The following is a 22,305-nucleotide window of genomic DNA, read 5'->3' on the forward strand; positions in this document are numbered from 1 at the left end:
TGGGAAGGGAACAATTATAACTGAATTAATCTCTATCATTTATTAAATGCTTCCATGACCAGTTTTTGTCAGTTTGACTAAAAAAAGAGTAAACTGGTTCTGTCTTTATATATGTCATTAAACATATATACATATACAGATATATAAATATATTTAAAAATTAAATATGTAGCATTTCACAAAGAAATAAATCAGGTATGCACTCCCCATACTGTTTGACTTCAGATACTACCTTGTGCTTCAAACACTACCTTTCCTTTTCTTCCCTCCTGAGAAGTAATCTTTATCCTGAAGTTGGTGTGTTTCATTGTTAATTTTTTTTTTAACGTTTATTTATTTTTGAGAGACAGAGCATGAGTGGGGGAGGAGCATAGAAAGAAGGAAACAAAGAATCTGAAGCAGGCTCCAGGCTCTGATTGTCAGCACAGAACCAGACAAACTCACGTACAGAATTGTAAGATCATGACCTGAGCTGAAGTCAGACGCTTAACCAACCGAGCCACCCAGGCACCACTGGTGTGTTTCATTCTTATGCACATTTAAAATTTTTTCTATGTAAGTATATTCATAAATATTTTTCATAACTATATTTTGTATGTATCTTCTAAAGCTTGCTTTTAATTTAACACTGTTACATTTATTGACATAACTATTTCATTCATGTTTACTCTTATGTAGTATTCCATCACATACATAAATGTAAGTAAGTATATTTATTTAATCTTCTGGTGGGCAGTTAATTCAAATGGGAAATAGATTCTTAAACTTATTTTAATAAATATTCTATCATGTTAGAGATTTTTATATCTTTATGAAGAAAGGATGGAGGAACTTCCAAAGGTCTCTTCTGAATTATTAAAGAAACAAAGAAGCTTGAACAAGTACTTTACATTTCAGAAAACAGAGAAGTCAATCTGTTATCAGGGCAATAAATTACTATTTAAGATTTATCTTAACCACAGACTTTCTTTTTTTTTTTTTTTTTTAAATTTTTTTTTAACGTTTATTTATTTTTGAGACAGAGAGAGACAGAGCATGAACGGGGGAGGGTCAGAGAGAGAGGGAGACACAGAATCTGAAACAGGCTCCAGGCTCTGAGCCGTCAGCACAGAGCCCGACGCGGGGCTAGAACTCACGGACCATGAGATCATGACCTGAGCTGAAGTCGGAGGCTTAACCGACTGAGCCACCCAGGCACCCCTCTTAACCACAGACTTTCAAGAGTTAAAAACATAGCAAAAGCCTGTTTTAAGTTAACTGGAATCCAGTTTAAAAACCCCACCATTGTTAACACATAAATTAAGAAGCCATCAGATATTCTTTCTTGTGAAATGCCTGTTCAAGTCTTTTTCTAATTGCTAAACTTTTAATTTGATTGTTTCCCTTTTTCTTACTGATTTGTAGGAGTTCTTAAAAATTCTGTATAGGAGTCATTTGTTAGCTATACGTATTACGAATAACTTTTTCAGTCTGGGAATTGAATATCAAGTATCTTAATTGTGTCTTTTGATGAACAGATGTTTTAAAGGTTGATGAGGCCCAATTTCTCAGTTTCCTTTCATGGTTAGTGCAGTAAAAACAAACAAAAAATAATGAACAGAGACCATATGTGGTCTATAAAGCCTCAAATATTTACTCTCTAGTCCTATGTAGAAAAAATAAAGATGATCCCTGAACTAGACTAATGAATTGAACATAGCTGCAATTCAGAGATCAGAAAGTGGGTATAGCTACCACCACCATCAAATCAGCTTCAAGACATGAGTGAAATTAGTAAGTATTGGAATGCTGAGTCCAGGCACAAAAACTGGTCTAACCCCTATTATTCATAACCCTGCGTGCCAGCTGAAACAGCAAAAGGAAGCTGTCTTACTTCCTCTTTTTATATTGACCTTGTATCTGGCAACCTTGCTAAATTCACTTATCAATACAAGTAGCTTTTTTTGTAGATTCCTTAGGATTTTTTATGTAAATGATCATGTCATCTGAGAACAAGTAAAGTTTGACTTGCCTCTTTCCAATACGTATGCTTTTCCTTTTTCTTTTCTTATTGCACTCGCTAAGACATCTAGTACAATACTGACTAGAAGGGGTAAGAATGGTCATTCTTGCCTTATTTCCCATCTTAGTGGGAGAAAATATTTAGTCTTTCACCATTAAGTACGAATGTTCATGTTAGTTTTATGTAGATGGCTATTCAGATTTACTATTTATTCTTTTGTCAACTTTCATAATATGTTTTTGAAGTAATGTTCTCGTTTTATTTAGGCTGTCAAATCTGTTGACATATGGTCTTTGTTAGCAAACTCTACACGTGCAGGTAAAAATAATGGGTATTCTGCTGTTGCTGGGTATATTGCTCTATTAATATCAATTAGTCAATCATGTTATTGAAGTCTTTATACCATTATTGACTTTGTTTCCTATTTTATCAACTGCTGTGAGAAGGCTATTGACATTTCTGACTCCAATTGTGGATCTGTCTATTTCTCTTTGCAGTCTATCCATTTTTGCTTCATATATTTTAAAGCTTTGTTATTAGGCGCATACACATTATGGTTGTTATGCCATCTTGAAACAATCCTCCTAACATTATAAAATATCTTCCTTGTCTTGAAGTCTTCCTTGGCTGATATTAATATAGCTATGCCAGCTTCCTCATAATTAATGTTTACATGGGATTTCCTTATCTACCCTTTTACTTTAAGCCTATATGTATATTATATTTCACTTTTGTAAAAAGTGTATATACAGGTCTTGCTTGTTCTGCCTTTTACTTGGAGTGTATAGAATATTATGTTTAATGTAATTATATATCAGTTAACTTTAAGGGTATCTTATTTGTTTTGTTTGTACCAACTGTTCTTTTTTCTCTTGTCCTCTTACATTCTTTTGGACTAATACAGTACTTTTTAGCATTCTATTTTATCTCTTTTTATTGTTTTATTAGCTACAATTCCATGGTTTTTTTTTTTTTTTTTTTTAATGGTTGCCTTGGGGTTTCCTGCATACATTTTTATACTATTTTATTTTACTTTTTAAAGTTAAAAAAAAAAGCATTCTGAGGGAGAGAGAGAGAGAGAGAGAGAGACCGAGTGGGGGAGGGACAGAGAGAGGGAGCAAGAGAGAATTCCAAGCAGGCCATGCATGGATAGTGTGGAGCCCCATATGGCACTCCAATCCAGGAACTGTGAGATCATGACCTGAGCCTAAAACAAGAGCTGGATGCTTAACCGACTGAGCCACTCAGGTCCCCCTTCCCACATACATTTTTAAATTTATACTACTTCACATATAATGCAAGAACTTATTAGCAGTAGACTTCCACGTCCTCTCTCCCATCCTTTTTACAATTGCTGGTCATACATTTTACTTTTACATGTTATAAGCTTCACAATATATTAGTATATTTGCTTTTAACAGTTAATGATCTTTTAAAGAAGTCTTTTATATTTATAAATGTCAGCACTGGGGCGCCTGGGTGGCTCAGTCGGTTAAGCGTCCGACTTCGGCTCAGGTCATGATCTCATGGTCCGTGAGTTCGAGCCCCGCGTCGGGCTCTGTGCTGACGGCTCAGAGCCTGGAGCCTGTTTCAGATTCTGTGTCTCCCTCTCTCTCTGACCCTCCCCCGTTCATGCTCTGTCTCTCTCTGTCTCAAAAATAAATAAACGTTAAAAAAAAAATTAAAAAAAAAATAAATGTCAGCACTTACAACATTTTGTATAAGTTGTATAAATAGCTTTCTGTTTATTATTAATTCCTAAAACCCATTCATTTAAATAATACATATTTCATGACATTTGGTCACATTTTTATTATAGCACTTAAGTTGACTTTATTTGTTTACAGACCCAGAGCACACTAGATGGTGAGCTTCTATGTTAGCAGGTCCAATGTTTTGTTTTGTTTTGTTTTTTTAATTTTTTTAATGTCTTATTTATTTTTAAGACAGAGAGAGACAGAGCATGAGTGGGGATGGGGCAGAGAGAGAGAGGGAGGCACAGAATCTGAAGCAGGCCCCAGGCTCCGAGCTGTCAGCACAGAGCCCCACAGGGGGCTTGAGAACTGTGAGATCATGACCTGAGCCAAAGTTGGACGCTCAACCCATTGAGCCCCCCGGGGGGCCCCAATGTTCTTATTTTTATCTAGCATTTAACAAAATAGTATAAAATTTATATGAAATAAATGACATCGTAAAGTATATCTAATAGCATTATTTAAAGAAATAAGTGAACTTTATTCTGTGGTCCAAGATTTAGGATTTTACATGAAAAATTACTTTCTAAAACACTGGTCTGGGCCTGTCGTTAGACTGTACCACTGACTTTCAAAAGATGTGACCAGAGATTGAGGACACAAAGTTTCAGTGCAATGAATTACAGAACTCGGTTTTTACATAATCCCTCAACCCTGTCTACTGCCATTGTCTAGTGCCTCAATTTTAGAAGATCTCAGGCTCCTTTGTGGGAGCCTGTAAAAGAGGCTGAGGAGGGGCAGAAATGTGTGGCGTCCCACAAGACAAAGGAAAAGGGTGTGGTCAGCAGTGTCTGAACAGGACCAGCATTAAATAGGACAAGGATTTGAAAGGGTCCTTCGGTTTCTGTGAGAAGGGAGTTCTGTAGAGGTAGGTGGTGGAGGCTGCGGCGAGGCTACAAGGCTGCCGGGGGGTCTAGGAGAAAGCTGGAGGTGAGGAAGAGGGGGCTCCCGGAAGCAACCCCAAGATCCCTGGGAGTGGGCTGGGAGGAGGGAGACTGGAACCAAGGGTGGAGGCCCCTCTGGGAGGGCTGCCCTCTTCAGACGCCCCCAGAAGGAGGGGTGGCGCGGGGGCACGAGATGCTCCCGTCAGAGGCGAGGCGCAGGTCAGAGCACTCACCTGAGGAGCCGCTCAGTTTGCGCAGGGAAACACCCAAAAGCTCTTTCGACGCCGCCAGGGGGAACGCGCGCCCTCTCTGCTTCTGCTTAAACTTTCCTGGACTCCCGGGTCGCTCGTGGGCCCGGGGAGGTCCTGGGTGCAGGTTGCCGCCACGTTTGGTGCTTCAACCTGCAACTTTTGGGGCGTAGCGACCCTCGCGAGGCGCCTGGGCCCGGTTTCCCACGAGGCGGTCCTCCGAACTTGCTCCCAGCGGCACCCGAGAGCCCAGCGGTGTGGGCGGGCTCGCCGCGGAGGCCCCGTCGAGCCGTTGTCTCCGAGGTCCCACGCAGGCGGGCGTCGTCGAGGCGGCGGCAGGTGGCGCAGCCGGAGGCGGGAGTGGGGACGGGTCCGGCGGGTCGCCCTCATCCGGCCGGGAGGAGAGGCGGCCGAACGGCCCCCGCCTTCCCGCCCCGGCCATGCTGCGCTGGCTTCGGGGCTTCGTGCTGCCGGGGGTGGCCTGCCAGAAAGACGAAGATGACTTAAGGTACGAGATCCTTTTCCAAGACCTGGACAGCGACGGGGACGGGTTGGTGGACATCGTCGAGCTCCAGGAGGGGCTGAAAAACTGGGGCTTATCGTCCGGCCAGAACTCGGAGAAGGTGAGTGACCAAGGGAACGTGGCACCGGGAGTGTGGGAGACGTTGGGCGGAGGTTAAAGCCACACTTGCTCTTTGCAAAGCTTCTTTCCAAGAACCATGTTGGAAGGGTGGGGTTCTCTTCCGTGAGCGCCCCCTCTCACCCGCGACGCAGAATAACGCAGCCCAGCCCAGCTAAACACGTTCTCGGCCTTACAACAGTCACTTTCCACAATGACCAGAGCCTTCTCCTGGACTTTTTGGGAGATGCTGAGTGGATGTCTAGTGACTCAACATTTACTGAACCCGCACAGAATTTCAGGGGCTGTGTTAGCCTTTGTGAATTCGTAGAAGAGACTTTCTTCTTTCCCAGGATGTTCACAGCCTAGGTTCACGCTTCAGGGTCTTGCATAAAAGGCAAGAGCAGGTAGGTCCCCAGAGCTGCTCTCTCTTTCTCTTAAAGTTTATTTATTTTGCGAGGCTGGGGCAGAGAGAGAGGGAGAGAGAGAATCCCAGCGTTGCGTTGCTTAACTGACTGAACCATCCGGGCGTCCCTCTTCTCATTCTTAAATCGACACCAAATGTCTTGGGGGGAAATCAGACCTAGATCCGTGGGTTTACGCTTCAGCTGACTGATTTAGTGCCTTGCCTAGATTAGGGATGTCTTCCTTCTCTGGACCAGTCTTGATTATTTAAATACTGGTTAGGTGAAAGTTTCAAAATACCAAGAGAAAACAATCATGTTTCCCCTCTATTAGTGCTAACCAGTCCTCAGATTATCTCCCCACTTGTTTCAGCTCTCTGGTGAGATGTGTGTTAGAAGTCCAGAATATTCTTATGGGTCAGGAAATTCCTTAAGGGTCTGTGTTCCAGAACCAATTGCTCTGATTTGATTATTATCTCTTTATCTCATACCTCTGTCTTCCCGCTCTGCTTTACTTCCTTCTACTTAGTCCACAACTCCAGGACACTGGACCTCAGCCTATCAAGTATCTCTGGCTCCTGCTTACTTGAGAAGGGATATCAGAGAAGAAACCTGAGAGAGTAGGGTAGGAATCAGAGAGGAATGGTAGGGATATAGCTATATTAGCATGAGTACTGATTTAAGGTATACACTATGTCTTAGAGAATGGTATCTCATTCTCAAAAGGTATCATCTCCAACCTGTCACTTGGAAGCAAACCACTTATTTTCTGTCACTATATCAGGATTGGACAGCAGGATTGGACAGAGGGGGAAGTTGAACTGTGATAGAATTGCAACAGAAGCTTCAGACAATTCAAAAGGAGCTTTGCATCTGGGGTAGTTCTTTAAGAGTTGTCCTTCCTTGAGGCAAGAGCGCCAGGGCTTTATTACCTACCCCTGTCTCTTATGCCTCCTCCCCTACTTATTGAACATTGGCTGCCTCCAGGGAGTGACTTTAGGCAAGGTGAGTCTTTTCAGCCTAGAGAAGCATGAAGGAGGAGCTCAACTGAGAACTGTCAGTCACCAGTACTCCCAGCTACTGTCAGTCCTGAGAATGTGGGCAATGCACCACAGCATCTACTGCAGAGAAACATTTGGAAAATAGTGCTGACAGGACAAATTAATTCGATCTGGAGTGTGAGGTAAAGGAAGAATTCAAGAATGATTCCAGGAATTTTGGTTTGAACAACTGGTTGGTTGGTGGTGCCATTTGCTAAGATCAGGCAGAATTGGAGAGTAGTGAAGTGGGGTGAGTGATGATCGAGAGTTCTTGGTTTGGACATTTGAGGTTCCTTAGAGACATCCAGGTGGATATAGCAAGTAGTAGTTTTGTATTTGAGTGTGAATCTCAAGGAGATAATCTAAATCTAAATTTAGATAAATCTAAATCTCAAGGGTTAGAGATGTACATCATCAGCATTGTATCGGTAAAGCTTTTTATTGGGTGAAATCCCCTAGGTAGAGGGGTCTGAGGACTGAGTTGGTCTGAGGACTGAGTTGTGAATCATTGCAACATTTTGAGGTCAGGAAAGAGCCAACATAGGAGACTAAAAGGAAGCAGTTAATGAAGTAGAAGGGAAATCAGAAGAGTAAGGTCTCTTGGGGCCAATTTGAGTCAAGTATTTCAAGGAGGTAGTTATATAGAACTGAGATATCTGCTGAGAGATCTTGTAAGATGAAGACTGAATTTAACTGTGGGGTTTGTCACAATGGAGGAAATTTCTAACCTTGAGTAATTCCATGTATGCATGTACCTTGTTGTTGGCTGTGTCTCTGAGGAAAGTGAGAGGGCTAGGATCCTGAATTGCTCAATGCTTTACCACCTTCTTCTGCTAGTGATACATGTTATAGACGTAGAAGGTATACAACACAGATTACACTTGACCTGGGGCTTTGGTCCTAGATCCCCATCTTATTCCCTTCTGTGATGAGGGAAGTTGTGCTGAACTACAGGTGAGTCTTGGTCCTGTTGCCTTGAACACAATCCAGACTATTGGATCTCAAAACTTGAAAATATAGGCCAAATATTATCTTTTAAAGAAAAACAATTCTTGTACTCCTAAGGATTGAGTTAAATCATTTTTGTCATGTTACTTAGATATATTTATAAATATAAAGAAAGTATAAAATCATTATGCTTATAGCTCTTATACAACCATAGATCCTAACAGGTATGTAAATTAAAGATTATAAAAACCACCCAAATTCTAATTAATAACATTTATTTAATGAGATAACTAATAGTGTTTGGCTAAAACTAAATTTCCATTTTCTTATGAATATTCTGCTGATAGGTACATTTGTTTGAGTTAAACATTCTGAAATTATCACAGTGTTTGCCCAGTTCTCCCCCACTTTCTTTTTTTGTATGAATACTATGAAAACTGTTATATATATGTGGGCTCTGATGTCACTGGATTTTACTTAACAAAAAATACATTATTGCCTATGAGGTGAACCTCTGTTTTTTGTTTTTTGTTTTTCATTAGCCTTCAACAAAGTGGTATCATTTTAATGCTTGATTACTGGATTACACAGGGGCAATGAAATAAATATTAGACCTTAGTTATAAGGTGGCTGTCTGGTTGCTTATGCTATTTGTCTTCAGATTATCTTTAAAAGGAAAACACAGGGGCGCCTGGGTGGCGCAGTCGGTTGAGCGTCCGACTTCAGCCAGGTCACGATCTCGAGGTCCGTGAGTTCGAGCCCCACGTCAGGCTCTGGGCTGATGGAGCCTGGAGCCTGCTTCCGATTCTGTGTCTCCCTCTCTCTCTGCCCCTCCCCCGTTCATGCTCTGTCTCTCTCTGTCCCAAAAATAAATAAAAAACGTTGAAAAAAAAATTAAAAATAAATAAAAATAAAAGGAAAACACAAAATTAGGAAATTCTCACAAAAGATACTCAGACCTGTAGGAGTTTATGGATTTCAGGATAAGAAATACTTACCTAGATTATAGGCAGATTTAAGCTGCCACAGCCCTGTCTCTTTTCCTCTGGACTCCACCCTGTTTCCTACAGGACCTTCTAAGGGGAAGGGTGGGGGACAGGGCCTAGAAAACCGGTTTGGAGTTTACCAAGCAGAAAGAAATGTGCATTTGTTGGAGTTATAATCCTTTTACTCCTCCCAGCAAAACTCCCCTGTTTTAGCACTGGGCCTAATTGTTTTTGATCTATATCAGTGCTCTTATTCTTTGAGGAAGAATAGTAAAGTAGCAGGAAGAAAGCTTTCCTTCTCCCTGAACCCTCTGTCACCTCTGGAACTTTTATTCTGTGGTTAACAACCTTTCTCAGCACTTAAACCTCTTCGTAGAGCCTTGCTTCTTACTGAAGCAGCTCTCCTCTGAGGAGCCTCCTTGCAGCCCTCTCAGGGCTGAAGTCCCTCCTCTTTCTCCTTTCTAATTACCCGCTTCATTGAGGTCCATGCCATCTACCCTCTGACCTAACCATTTTATTCTTTGCTACTCACTGAACTTCTGTATAAACCTCTTGGTCACTCAAGACTTACCACCTGCTCATGGTCTCCATCTCTACTGCAGATCTTTATATCATCCTGAGTGACTTCCTCATCCACTTCTGCGTATGATCCATACAACATCCAGACTTCCTACTTCCTTGGCTATATATGTCCAGTGACCTTCACCTCACAACACTTCAGCATCTCACTCTCTGGGCCCCACTTGGGTAAATTTTCTTAATAGGACTAGAACTCACCTTATAGGGTAGCTGTTAGGATTAAACTAGGTAAGGCTTTATTTTAGCACAGCGAGGACACATAATTGTCATTTAGCATATGTTAGCTGTTTTTGCACTAATTTATATCCATAGGGTTGGAGGGTGGTGAAAACAGAGCAAAAAAGATTTCCATTTCTACAGATTTCACTAGGAATGTGGGAGATTCTGAAACACTAGAATGGGAGTATGGCTGGGAGTGTGTGAGAAGGCCCAATGATATGAGCGGCTCTCTCCCAGGCAGTGGTCCCGACTGAGACCACAGGGCATATACATACACACTGACTTTAATTAAAAATAGGTGAATTGAAAAGTTTACCCACAACTTTGTGAAATGGCATACTTGATATAAAATATTGAATTAGGCTACCTCTTGTCCAGTAATGTTACAAACCATACAGATAAGCCACTGGCTAGTCATTTGACCATTGACAAGGCAAGCAGAAGAGTGACAGAACTATTTATTGATTTTTTACCATGTGTTAAGTACTGCCTTAGGTAGTTTACATCTTCCATTTCATTTTAAACTTGTGTTTTCTCATGTATAAAAAACAAGAGAGTTCTAAGTTTCAAAATTCTGATTCTAGGGACATCTGGGTGGCTCACTGGGTTAAATGTCCGACTCTTGATCTCAGCTCAGGTCTTGATCTCAGGGTTGAGAGTTCAAGCCCTGTGTTTAAAAAAAAAAAAAGCAAAATTCTGATTCTCATTTGAATTCTCAGGATTTACATAAGTAAATCACCTGGAGAAATGAGCCTCATTGACCCTTGGGAAAATGAGCAAACTCTTATTTTTTTTTTTTAATTTTTTTTTTTTAACGTTTTATTTATTTTTGAGACAGAGAGAGACAGAGCATGAACGGGGGAGGGGCAGAGAGAGAGGGAGACACAGAATCGGAAGCAGGCTCCAGGCTCTGAGCCATCAGCCCAGAGCCCGACACGGGGCTCGAACTCACGGACTGCGAGATTGTGACCTGAGCCGAAGTCGGACGCCCAACCGACTGAGCCACCCAGGCGCCCCAGCAAACTCTTATTTTTAAAAACAACATATTTCTGCATTTTTATATGCTTTATAAAAATAAAACTGTTGTCCTTCACTGTGAGCTTTCCTTGTGCTACTTCAAAAACTTTCTTCATTTTAGCCTCCAGTTGTTTTGTGACTTACTAGCAAATGTCATGCATAGGAAAGCATATGGTTCCTACATTTTTTCTTGAAATTGGCATATGACTTTAAATTGATTTTAATGTACAATTAAAATGTATTGAGTGAGCAGGTGTGATTAATGATGGAATGCAAATGAAGTATGGCAAAAAACTTATGCAATAATTGGAATAATTTCTATAAATTTAACTGTAATAGGAAAAAAATGTCTTTATTGGCAAAAGAGGAAAAATTAGTCTTTGAAGCCAGTTGGTGGAAAATGCTATGTAATGATTCTGATATAAAAGTGTTTAAAAGGTTCTGAAGGAGAAGAAGTTATTTTCTTATATGTCTACCAATAACCTCAATGCCTATTTGAATTCTGTGCTGTACACACAATATAACATCTTAGGAATACTACAAGTTGGCTTGCTTTCCAAAGCAGCAAAATATATACATCTTGGAGCTTCATTAAACAAACGTTCCAATAAGAAATTGTAAATTGCTTTGGAAGACTTGTCCTGCAAAGGGAATGGAAGAGGAATAAGTGAAATTGGTAGAGAAGGACTAAAAATTTCAGGAAAGTGAATAGATGGAAGAGAGTTTTCAATCTTATATAGTATTGTTTTCTTTCAGTATTATAAATATATCAAGCATACATTTATAAAGTATGGAAAAATTTAGGGAGGAACTTTAAAATTTGGCTGTGATATCCTAGGTTTTATTATGAAATTTAAAAATTAGAGAACTTTATACTGATAAATAATGGTAATTTTGCCAATTTATATTCACATTTCTAGATGTTTTGGATTTCTAGTAGGTTTTCCAATATTAAAGTAGAGGAAAAATCTAGTTGAAATGTGTTTTGTTTCACTTAGCAGTGAATAGATGTTATGCCATATGATGATAAGAGAGTATTTCACCTCTTTGAAATTAATGTCAGTATTATATAGATAAGGAATCAAAGAAAGACATAAATTATAACTACCCCCCATCACTTCTTAAAGGTATAAAGACTTAGCTATCCTCTTATGAGAACAAAGCATCATTTTAACAAACTTTCCTGCAATGTAAATGATGTGTGCAATTTTTTTCCCCTTATATTTTCATCTTCCTTAGAATAAAATTCTAGGTGAGTAATTTCAGGGTCAAAAGGTATGAATAAGGATCTTAATACATACTGCAAAATTATTATGTAGTTAGATTGTACTATTATCTAAGTAGATTGTCTCATTTACTGCCATAAATGAGAGTGCTTGTTTCCCTACATGGTCAGCAACAATAGGTAAGTAAAAAAAAAATATTTCCAATTCAGTGTGACAACCAGCATGTTAATAATTTAAAATGATAAATTATTTTATCATGCCATCTGGTCTCAATAGCAGAGGTTAATTTTTACTTGCAATGTTTTTTGACCTGTGCTTTTTCCCCCTTTTCTTTTATATGTAATCAGTCTTCTGTTTTTTGGTTTCTTTTGTCTGAGTTTGATTCTAAATAGTTAATGTAATGTGAGTAGTAATTTTTAATCTTCTTGTGTCCCTTAGTGATTTGTATCCAATTTCTACCAGCACAGATTGTTAGGTTCAGATATGGGAAATAATATTTAAGCCAACAAACTTGATGTTTAATTTCATTAATAATGCAAATTGAAACAAAAATATAATTTAATATTTCTTTCCTTCCTTTTTCCTTTCTTTTTTTTTAAAGATTCATTTTTTAATTTTAGACAGAGAGTATGAGCAGGGGGGAGGGGCAGAGGGAGAGAAAGAGAGTCTCAAGAGAGAATCCCAACATGGGGCCTGATCCCATGACTCTGGGATATTACCTGAGCTGAAATCAGTGTTGACTGTTCAACTGACTGAGCCACCCAGGTGCCCTTTCTCTCTCCCTTCTTTTCTTTTTCCCTTCCTTCCTTATCAGTGAGATTGGCAAACATTTGAAAAGTTTGATAGTATTTAGTATTTGTCATAATGTGGGGAAGTAGGCACACTGTAATATTTTTGATGAGAATATAAATTGACATTCCCTTTAAAAAAATATTTATTTATTTTGAGAGAGAGAGCACAGATGACCAGGGGAAGGGCAGAGAGAGAGGGAGAGAGAATCCTAAGCAGACTCTGTGCTGATGACAGTGTAGATCCTGACACGGGGCTCCATCTCACAAACTGTGAGATTATGACCTGAGCAGAAATCAAGAGTCGGACACTTAAACGACTCAGCCACCCAGGTGTCCCTGACATTCCCTTTTAAAAAATTATTTATTTTAGTATAGTTGACATACAATGTTACATTAGTTTTCAGGTGTACAACATATGATTCAACTTCTGTATATGTTATGCTATGCTCACCACAAGTGTAGCTACCATCTATTACCATACAATGCTATTATTCCAGTACCATTGACTGTATTCCCTATGCTGTACCTTTTATTCCTGTGACTTATTTATTTCATCACTAGAAGCCTTTATCTTTCACTCTCCTTCACCCATTTTGTCCATCTTCCTACCTCTGTCCCCTCTGGCAACCATCAGTTCTCTGTATTTGTAGGTCTAATTCTGCTTTTTGTTTGTTTGTTTGGTTTCTTAGATTCCACTTATAAGTGGAAATCGAATGGTATTATTCATTCCCTGTCTGACTTATTTCCCTTAGCATAATACCCTCTAGGGTCATCCATGTTGTCACAGATGGCATAATCTCATCCTTTTTTATGACAGTAATGTTGATTGTCTATATCTACCACATCTTTACCCATTCATCTGTCAGTGCACACTTGGATTGTTTCTGTATCATGGCTATTGTAAATAATGCTGCAGTAGACATAGGGAGGTGTATATCTTTTCAAATGAGTGTTTTCATTTGGGGGGAGGCAAATACCCAGTAGTTCAGTTATTGGATCATATGGTATGTTCTATTTGTAATTTTTGAGGAAATTCCATACTGTTTTCCATAGCATCTGCACCAATTTACATTTCCATCAACAGTGCACAAAAGTTCCTTTTTCTCTACATCCATCCCAACACTTGTTATTTCTGTCTTTTTTGCTTCTATCCATTTTGGCAGGTGTAAGGTGGTATCTCATTGTGGTTTTGATTTGCATTTCCCTGAGGATTAATGATGTTGAGCACCTTTTCATGTGCCTGTTGGCCATCTCTGTGTCTTCTTTGGAAAAATGTCTATTTGGGTCCTCTGCCCATTTTTTAATTATACTATTTGTTTGCTGGTATTGAGTTGTATTAGTTCTATATATATTTTGGATGTTAACACCTTTTTGTATCATTTGCAAGTATCTTCTCCCATTCAGTAGGTTGCCTTTTTGTTTTGTTGATGGTTTCCTTCACTGTGCAAAAAGCTTTTTATTTTGGTGTAGTCCCAATAGTTTATTTTTGGTTTGTTTCCCTTGCCTCTGGAGATAAATCTAGAAAAATATGGCTATCGTAATGTCATAGAAATTGCTGCCTATGTTCTAGGAGTTTTATAGTTTTAGGTCTCACATTTGGATCTTTAACCCATTTTGAGTTTGTTTTTGTATATAGTGTAAAAAAGTGGTCCACTTTCATTCTTTTGCATGTAGCTGTCCGGTTTTCCCAGGGGGTATTTATTGAAGATAGTGTCTTTTCTCCACTGTACATTCTTGCCCCCTTTTTCATAGATTAATTGACCACATAAGTGTGTGTTTATTTCTGGACTCTCTGTTTTGTTCCATTGATCTATGTGTCTGTTTTTTATGCCAGTACCATACTGTTTTAATGACTACAGCTTTGTAGTATATCTTGAAATCTGGTATGGTGACACCACCAGCTTTATTTTTTCTCGGGATTGCTTTGACTATTCAGGGTCCTTTGTAGTTCCACAGAAATTTTAGAATTATTTGTTCTAGTTCTGTGAAAAATACTGTTGTTATTTTGGTAGGGATTGCAATGAGTCTGTAGATTACTTTGGGTAGTATGGACATTTTAACAATATTAATTTTTCCAAGAATATTAATATTCCATGGGGTATCTTTTCATTTGTGTTGCCTTCAATTTCTTTTGTCATTATTTTATAGTGTTCAGAGTATAGGTCTTTCACCTCCTTAGGTAAGTTTATTCCTAGGTATTTTATTCTTTTTGGTGCAGTTGTAAATGGAATTGTTTTCTTAATTTCTCTTTCTGTTACTTTGTTATTGGTGTATAGAAAAACAACCAATTTCTGGGTGTTAATTTTATATTGTACAACTTTACTGAATTCATTTATTACTTGTAATAGTTGTTTGGTGGAGCTTTTAGAATTTTCTATGTATAGTATCATGTCATCTGACAGTTTAATTTCTAACTTACCAATACGTATGCCTTTTATTTCTTTTTCTTGTCTGATTGCCATGGATCAGACTTTCCAGTAATATATTGAATAAAAGTGGCTTGAGTGGACATCCTTGTCTTGTTCTTGATCTTAGAAGAAAAGCTATCAGTTTTTGACATTACTTCCCCTACCCCCCCTTTTTTGACAATCTTAGTTTTTTTGACATTCCCTTTTTGGAAGATAATTTGGCGGTGTATAAAATTTAGAAAATCTACATGTCCTTTAATTCAGCAATTCTCTCTCTAGGAATCTATGTTACAAACAATTGTGATTCAAAAATTATAATTTTACAAGATTATTCATTGTAGCATGTCTTGTAAATAGTTAAAACTTGGGACCAACTTAAGTTGAAACTGTAAAACTTCTAGGTGAACTTATATTCTTAAGTAGGCCATAGAATGATTAAATAAAATTCACAGAATATGTTTTCTTTATATTATGTCATTTTTAAGCTTTATTCAACAAGTGTTAATTGATTACCCATTGTATGTCAGAAGCTGTTCTATGTGCTTGGGGTGTAGTGATGAACTAGACAAAGTCCTTATTTCTTGGAGCTTATGTTTTAGTAGCAGAGGCAGGCAGTAAAAAGACAAACAAGATAATTTTATGATATTCCCTAACTACATACACCTCTCTGGCCTTGTCTCTTGTTTTCTTCCATTTCTCATTCCCTCTCTCCTTTGCTGATTGTATTACAGTGAGCTATAATTGCTTCAGCATTGTTGCCATTCTTGCCGTTTCCAAACACATCCTAGGCAGGCTCTCATGAACATTTACATAAAGCTATGGCTCTAGGTTCTGGTGAGTTTTGTGTCAGGTACTTTGGTAAGGATGACAGACATCAAGGACCTCAGCTACTTCAATTCATGAGACTCAGCTTTCATAAAAAGGTGTATATCACTCATAGAACACTTAAAATATCAAACGCAGGAAAATCAGTAACTAAGTGACAAAAAGAATACTGCTAAAGAAAAGTCGGTAATAAAAATACTAGGTTAAAATATCAGATTTCACAATTTTAGCAATTTGACTTTGGCTCCAAAAAGTGTGTGCAAATTAAGAATTCTAGGAAAAGACCCCCATGGTCTGCTTCGTGATTACTACCACAAACCAAAAAAATAATTCTGCGTTGCCGCAATGTCTTCCCTGCTAATATAAACCACTCTTTCATAGTTCTAAAGAAACTAGATGGTAATTCACATAAAAGGGGGTTATAAGATCCTTCTTACTCAAAATGAAATGAAACTAAATATGATGTTTATCAGGTCAGAAAGAAATCTTATCAAAATGTTGACCAGACAAAGAAACCAGTTACCTTCACTGGCTGCCTCAGAGTGCAGAGCTAGCATGAACAGAGTCTTGGCTGTATCTCTGCATCCCCATAGTGTGAGGGTGGACAAAAAAGCCCTTCAGCTTTCCTGAGGTTTTGTTTCCCCAGGTGTAGGATTGAGGGGAGCAGACTAGGTGGCTTTTAAGAGACCTTTCAACTAAAAGGATCCAGGTCAGCTCGAGATCCCTGTCTTTGAGCAGACATTTAGAGTGGCAAAAGAAATAGATTAAAAATGGTGGGTGAAGTATTTTTTGCCTTTTGATCCCATCATTCAGAACTATTCCACATTACAGTTCAAGGAATCTGTGTCAGATACTTTCATCTAATGGCTGGTACTGCTAAAGGGTAAGCAAATAAATGAAGCATCTGACAATGAAATTTTTAATAAAAATATAGAGGCTGTGCCAAGTTTGGTTAGAAAAATGACGCACCACCACGTCACACCAGCAGTTAGGACTTCCTGCCTCTGAATTTTAAGAGCCATCAACTTGGTCAGGAGACGTGCATTCAAGCCATTCACCAAGATCAAACGAGTGCACATCGATTAAAAATATGCTTCCTGGTGCTTGCTTCGGCAGCACATAAACTAAAATTGGGAAGAATATGTTTCCTGAAATCTTCCCAGGAAGGGAACTTGAAAGAAACTGTTTTTAACAGAAAGGATGCAAGAGAGTTAAGTGCAGGGTAGGATATTTTTTCTTTACAGAACAGAAAGATGTCCCAAAGAATAGTAGTCTCTCATTTTTTGTGCCCTAAAAAGAATACACATATCACTTCTTTTGGAATCTAACACTGGCTTCATTTTCAAAGTGAATCATTTTATTTTCCTCAAATGCAGCCATAAATTATAAACTTTAAGCATGTGATAGTTACATGATTTCTTCAGTAAGCCTAGGGCTTCCACAAGCTTTTCTGGAGTTTAGAGCCGGAGTAGTCCAGGGAGTCAAAGATTAAAACTTTCTTCACAGCCATACATTCCTTTGATGTTTGGGTTATTGAACACAAACTCACTGGATAACTTGTCTTCTGCATTGTGCATTAAAGTGTTAGCTATGTTTTCTTCCTTTTTCTTCCTTTTCTTTTATTGTTTTATTTCATCTTCATCATAAGTGACTCTTTAATCCTCATCCCCCCACCCGTCTCCCCTCTGGTAACCATCAGTTTATTCTCTATAGTAAGAATCTATTCTTGGTTTGTGTCTCTCTTTTTTCTTTGCTCATTTGTTTTGTTTCTTAAATTCCACATATGAGTGAGATCATATGGTATTTGTCTTTCTCTGACTGACTTATTTTGCTTAGCATTATAGTGTCTGGTTCTATCCATGTTGTTGCAAATGGCAAGATTTCATTCTTTTTTCCCCCACAAAGTAAAGTTATTTTAAATAGCATGTGGGAACATAAGTTGTTCATTTCATCCTGAGCATGATTGACTGATTCATACTCTGAATGGATACAGAACAGGATATTATGAATTTCCTTGTCTTTCATTGAGCTATGATTTATATTTTCTTGATAAATTTATTTGAAAACTTATTGGATAATTTCATCTTATATTTAAGCATTATTGGAGGTAATAAATCATATTTTGAAAGACACTTAGGGTACTGAAGAACTTGTCTTCACAAGGTGACAAAATTCACTTTTAAGTAGCTTTATCCAGCACAGTGGTGACCCTGAAGAAGAAGGGACTAATCTCTACTCACTCATAGAGGGTTTTTTCCCTTTTTTAAGAAGCTTTTTAAAAATAATTTTAATTGATCATCCAATGTCACATTTCAAATCACACAAGTGATTGTAACTATAGAAGGATCTCATCTTCTTCATTCTCTAATTCTTGGTTTGCTGGTTTCTATTGTTTTGTTTTGTTTTGCCTTTTTAAGCTTTTATTTAAATTTCAGTTAGTTAAAATACAGTGTAATATTAGTTTCAGGTATACAATATAGTGTTTCAACACTTCCTTGTAACACCTGATGCTTATCCCTACACGAGCACTCCTTAATCCCCATCACCTATTTCACCCATCCCCTTCCCTGGAAACCATTAGTTTGTTCTCTATATTTAAGAGTCTGTTTTTTGGTTCGTCTCTTTTTTTGTTTTGTTTTGTTTTGTTTCTTAAATTCTACATATGAGTGAAATCACCTGGTATTTGTCTTTCTCTGACTGACTTATTTTGCTTAGCATAATAGGCTCTAGCTCTATCCACGTCATTGCAGATGGCAAGATTTCATTCTTTTTTATGGATGAATAATATTCCATTGCAAAAAGTACTACATCTTCCTTATCCATTTTTCTATTGATAGATACTTGAGCTGCTTCCATAGTTTGGCTATTGTAAATAATGCTGCAATAAACACAGAGGTACATGTGTCCCTTTGAATTAGTGTTTGTGTATTCTTTGGGTAGATACCTGGTAGTCTGATTCCTGGATCATAAGATAGTTCTATTTTTAATTTTTTTGAGGAACCTCTACATAATTTTTTTGAAGAGCCTCTATGAGGCTAATCATTCCTTCTTGTTCTGGCCATGGTACACAGTGGCTGCACCAATTTGCATTCCTACCAACAGTGCAAGAGGGTTTCTTTTTCACCACATCCTCGCCAACACTTGTTGTTTCTTGTGTTGTTGATTTTAGCCATTCTGACAGGTGTGAGGTGATATCTCCTTGTAGTTCTGATTTGCATTTCCCTGATTATCAGTGATATTGAGCATCTTTTCATGTGTCTATTGGCCATCTGTTATGTCTTTTTTAGAGAAATGTCTGTTCATGTCTTCTGCCCATTTTTAAATTGGATTATTTGTTTTTGTGTATGTGTGTATTTTCTTTTCAGGGAACACTCTGACTCCATGAGGAACTCCTCCATCAGAATTTCCTTTTGTTTTTGTGTGTTCTAAAAGTATAAGAAAGGCCATTACAACCCTTGGTTTGGACATGATGTTCAGGCTTATCTTTAAGAATTTGTTTTATCTTGGGGTGCCTGAATGGCTCAGTTGGTTAAACGTCCAACTCTTGGTTTCGGCTCAGGTCATGATCTTCGGTCATGGGGCCTGCTTAAGATTCTCTCTCCCTCTGCCCCTCCCCTGTGTGCCTGTGCTCTCTCTCAAAAAAAGAAAAAATTGCTTTATTTCATTTACTGCTGAAGGTGCCAGGGCGAGGGTACCTGGATGTGCTTTCTCTTGCTCACAGCCCGGAAGGTGACCTAGGATAATGAAGCCAACATCCTCCCCGTCCTGGCGCCAGGGCTCCTGGGGCTACAATTCAGTCACCTCAGCCTCTCTCCATGGGCACATGTTGACCAGGATTTACTGCTGAATTGAATTCTTAACATTAGCATTAAGTTTTCTGGCCATGTTATAAACAGTTGCTTACCTTTAAATTATATGCTATACTCTTCCATTTCTCATCAAGTTCCTTTTATCCCATGTTTTCCTCTTTCTTGGATTTTTTTTTTTTCATTTTACTGCAACTGCATCCTCAAGAAGCCTCTCCAGAGTTTAAGGGTAACAAACGGAGTATATCCCAAACTGGGTTTACTTTGATCATATTTGAATGCTAGTTTGGCTAGGTGTCAGCTTTTAGCTTCTGAATCATTTTCCAAGAGAACTTTGAAGATATTGCTCAGGTTTTTTTTTTTTTAAATTAAGGTACAGTTGACACACACAGTGTTATATTAGTTTCAGTGTATAACATAATGATTTGACAAGTGTATAAGTTATGTTATGTTTGCTCAATTGTTAATATTCAGTGTTGCAGATAATTAAGTTTGATGCTAATCATTCCTTCTTCTCTCTCTCTCAGGCCTTAGGGTTTTTCTCTTTACTCAGATATGTCTAGATCATAATACAACTTCTGTTTGAAGACTTTTGTCTTTCTTCTAATCATTTTCTTTCAAGCTCTTTATAGAACTTCAAATAAATGAATATTAGATCTCTTGGATCTTTCTCCCAATTCTACTTTTTTTATCCTTTTCACCTCTCTCTTTTTGCATTGCATTCTAGGAGACCTTCTTGGCTTAGTCTTCAGCTGTTCAGCTATGTGCATTTTGTTAATAAAACATTGCTGAATAATTTATTACTATAATTTTTTACTTATAAGAACTGTTGGTTTTTGTTTTTCCTAATGGATATAATATTCCCTCAAATCTTATACATATCTCCACTACTAAGGGTTTTCTCAGGAGTAGTTCTTCCACTTACAGAGTATGGTGCTTTTTCCATGCTGGTGGTGATTCTTGGTTGTCCGATTTTGTTGATGGGCATTTGGATTGTATCCAGTTTTTAGCTATTGGGAATTATACTGCCATGAATATATGTGCTTAAGTTTTTGTATAGCTGCTTTAATCTCTCTTGGTTAGATGCCTAGGAGTGGAATTGCTGGGTCATTTGCTAAGTATATGTTTAACTTTTTGAGAAACTGCCACGGTTTTGCAAAGTGGCTATACCATTTTATATTCCCACCATCAGTGATGATTCCAATTTCTCTACATCCTTGTCAGTACTTGACTTTTTTGACTATAGCCATTCTAGTGGATGAGTGGTGCTGTCTCACTGTGTTTTTAATTTGCATTTCATTAATGACTGATGTTTCTGAGCATCTTTTTATGTGGTTATAACCTTTCTTTCATATTCTTTGCTGAATTGTCTGTTTAAATCTTTTGTCCATTTTTTTGGTTGGGTGAATTTTTATTTGTAGTTACTTTTAATTTCTGGCAACTTAAACTGCTTTCCTAGTTATGGTAGTGATACAAAGTTTATTTTAAAAATAGTTGGTTTTTAAAAAGTATATCAATTAAGTGAAATATATTAAGGAAAAGATTATCACTTATCATTTTGTTGTGGCAAAAATTTTGAAGATGACATAAATGTCTAAAAAAACCACTTCCTCAAGGGTAGGTATTACCAGGGTCAACACCAGCCCTTTTCTCATTCTCGATATCTCTCAGTGATTTTATCTACTCCCATAGCTTCTGCCCTGTCCCTCTACTGATGTTGTTGAAGTTCACATCTCCAAGACCCGTATGTGAGGATCTGCAAATGCTGTCTACTGTCTGCTAGACATTTTGAAGATACCTCACTAGCACTTCGAAGTCAACATGTTTTCCTGACTGCCCCCTCATCACAGTGTTCCTTCCAACTTCCTATTTTGGGGTTCTCACCATTTTATAGTCACTGAAGCTTAAACTCTAGAACTCAGTCTTGCGTTATCTCTTTGCTTCTTTGCCTATTCCTTAACTCAGAATGCCCCAAACTCTTTTTCTCGCAAACCTGATGACTGTCAGAGTAAGACCCTGCCTATACACATGGCAACCCAAATAACACCTTCAGAGTTCTAGATTCCTCTCTTTCCCTTACCTTCTATATTGTGTCAGTGATCAAGTTACCTCCCACTTGCTAAAGATCTTTTGTATTTTGCTCCGCATTGCCATTCCTACCACCTTCCCCCTAGTTCGGAGATTCATTTCTCTTCTGGATTTTTGTAATAACCCTCTTATTGTTCTTTCTATTTTTAATATTTTCTCTCTCCTCACCAAAGTTTATCACTGGAGTAACCTTTTTCTAACATCGATCATGTCACTTCTCTGCTTAAAATTCATCAGTAGGAAAAAAAAAGGAGTGGGAGATACAGGCTTCTAGTTATGGAATGAAGAAGTCTTGGGAATAAAAGGCACAACGTAGAGAATATAGTCAATTGTATTGTACTAGCATTGTATGGCAATAGATGGTAGCTAGTCTTTGGTGAGTACAGCATAACATATAAAGTTATCAAATCACTATGTTGTATACCTGCAACTGATGTAATGTTGTGTGTCAACTACACTCA

The 22,305-nt window shown here is 38.1% G+C and overlaps 1 protein-coding gene and 1 pseudogene across 1 annotated transcript in view; one reads left to right on the top strand and one right to left on the bottom strand.

Moving 5' to 3' along the window:
* The first annotated feature begins 5,208 nt into the window (after nucleotides 1–5,208).
* The window catches only part of LOC109271963 (calcium-binding mitochondrial carrier protein SCaMC-1-like), a 52,006-nt gene continuing 34,909 nt past the window's right edge, over nucleotides 5,209–22,305 (top strand). Inside the window, exon 1 of the mRNA XM_019457692.2 lies at nucleotides 5,209–5,511. Coding sequence (XP_019313237.2) covers nucleotides 5,329–5,511 — 183 coding nt within the window. The 5' untranslated portion in view covers nucleotides 5,209–5,328. The remainder of the gene's footprint in view (nucleotides 5,512–22,305) is intronic.
* On the bottom strand, nucleotides 17,432–19,705 carry LOC128773835 (iron-sulfur cluster assembly 1 homolog, mitochondrial-like; annotated as a pseudogene).

The sequence above is a fragment of the Panthera pardus genome, unplaced genomic scaffold, assembly GCF_024362965.1.
Source record: "Panthera pardus isolate Hobbes unplaced genomic scaffold, ASM2436296v1 HiC_scaffold_11, whole genome shotgun sequence".
Taxonomy (NCBI): domain Eukaryota; kingdom Metazoa; phylum Chordata; class Mammalia; order Carnivora; family Felidae; genus Panthera; species Panthera pardus.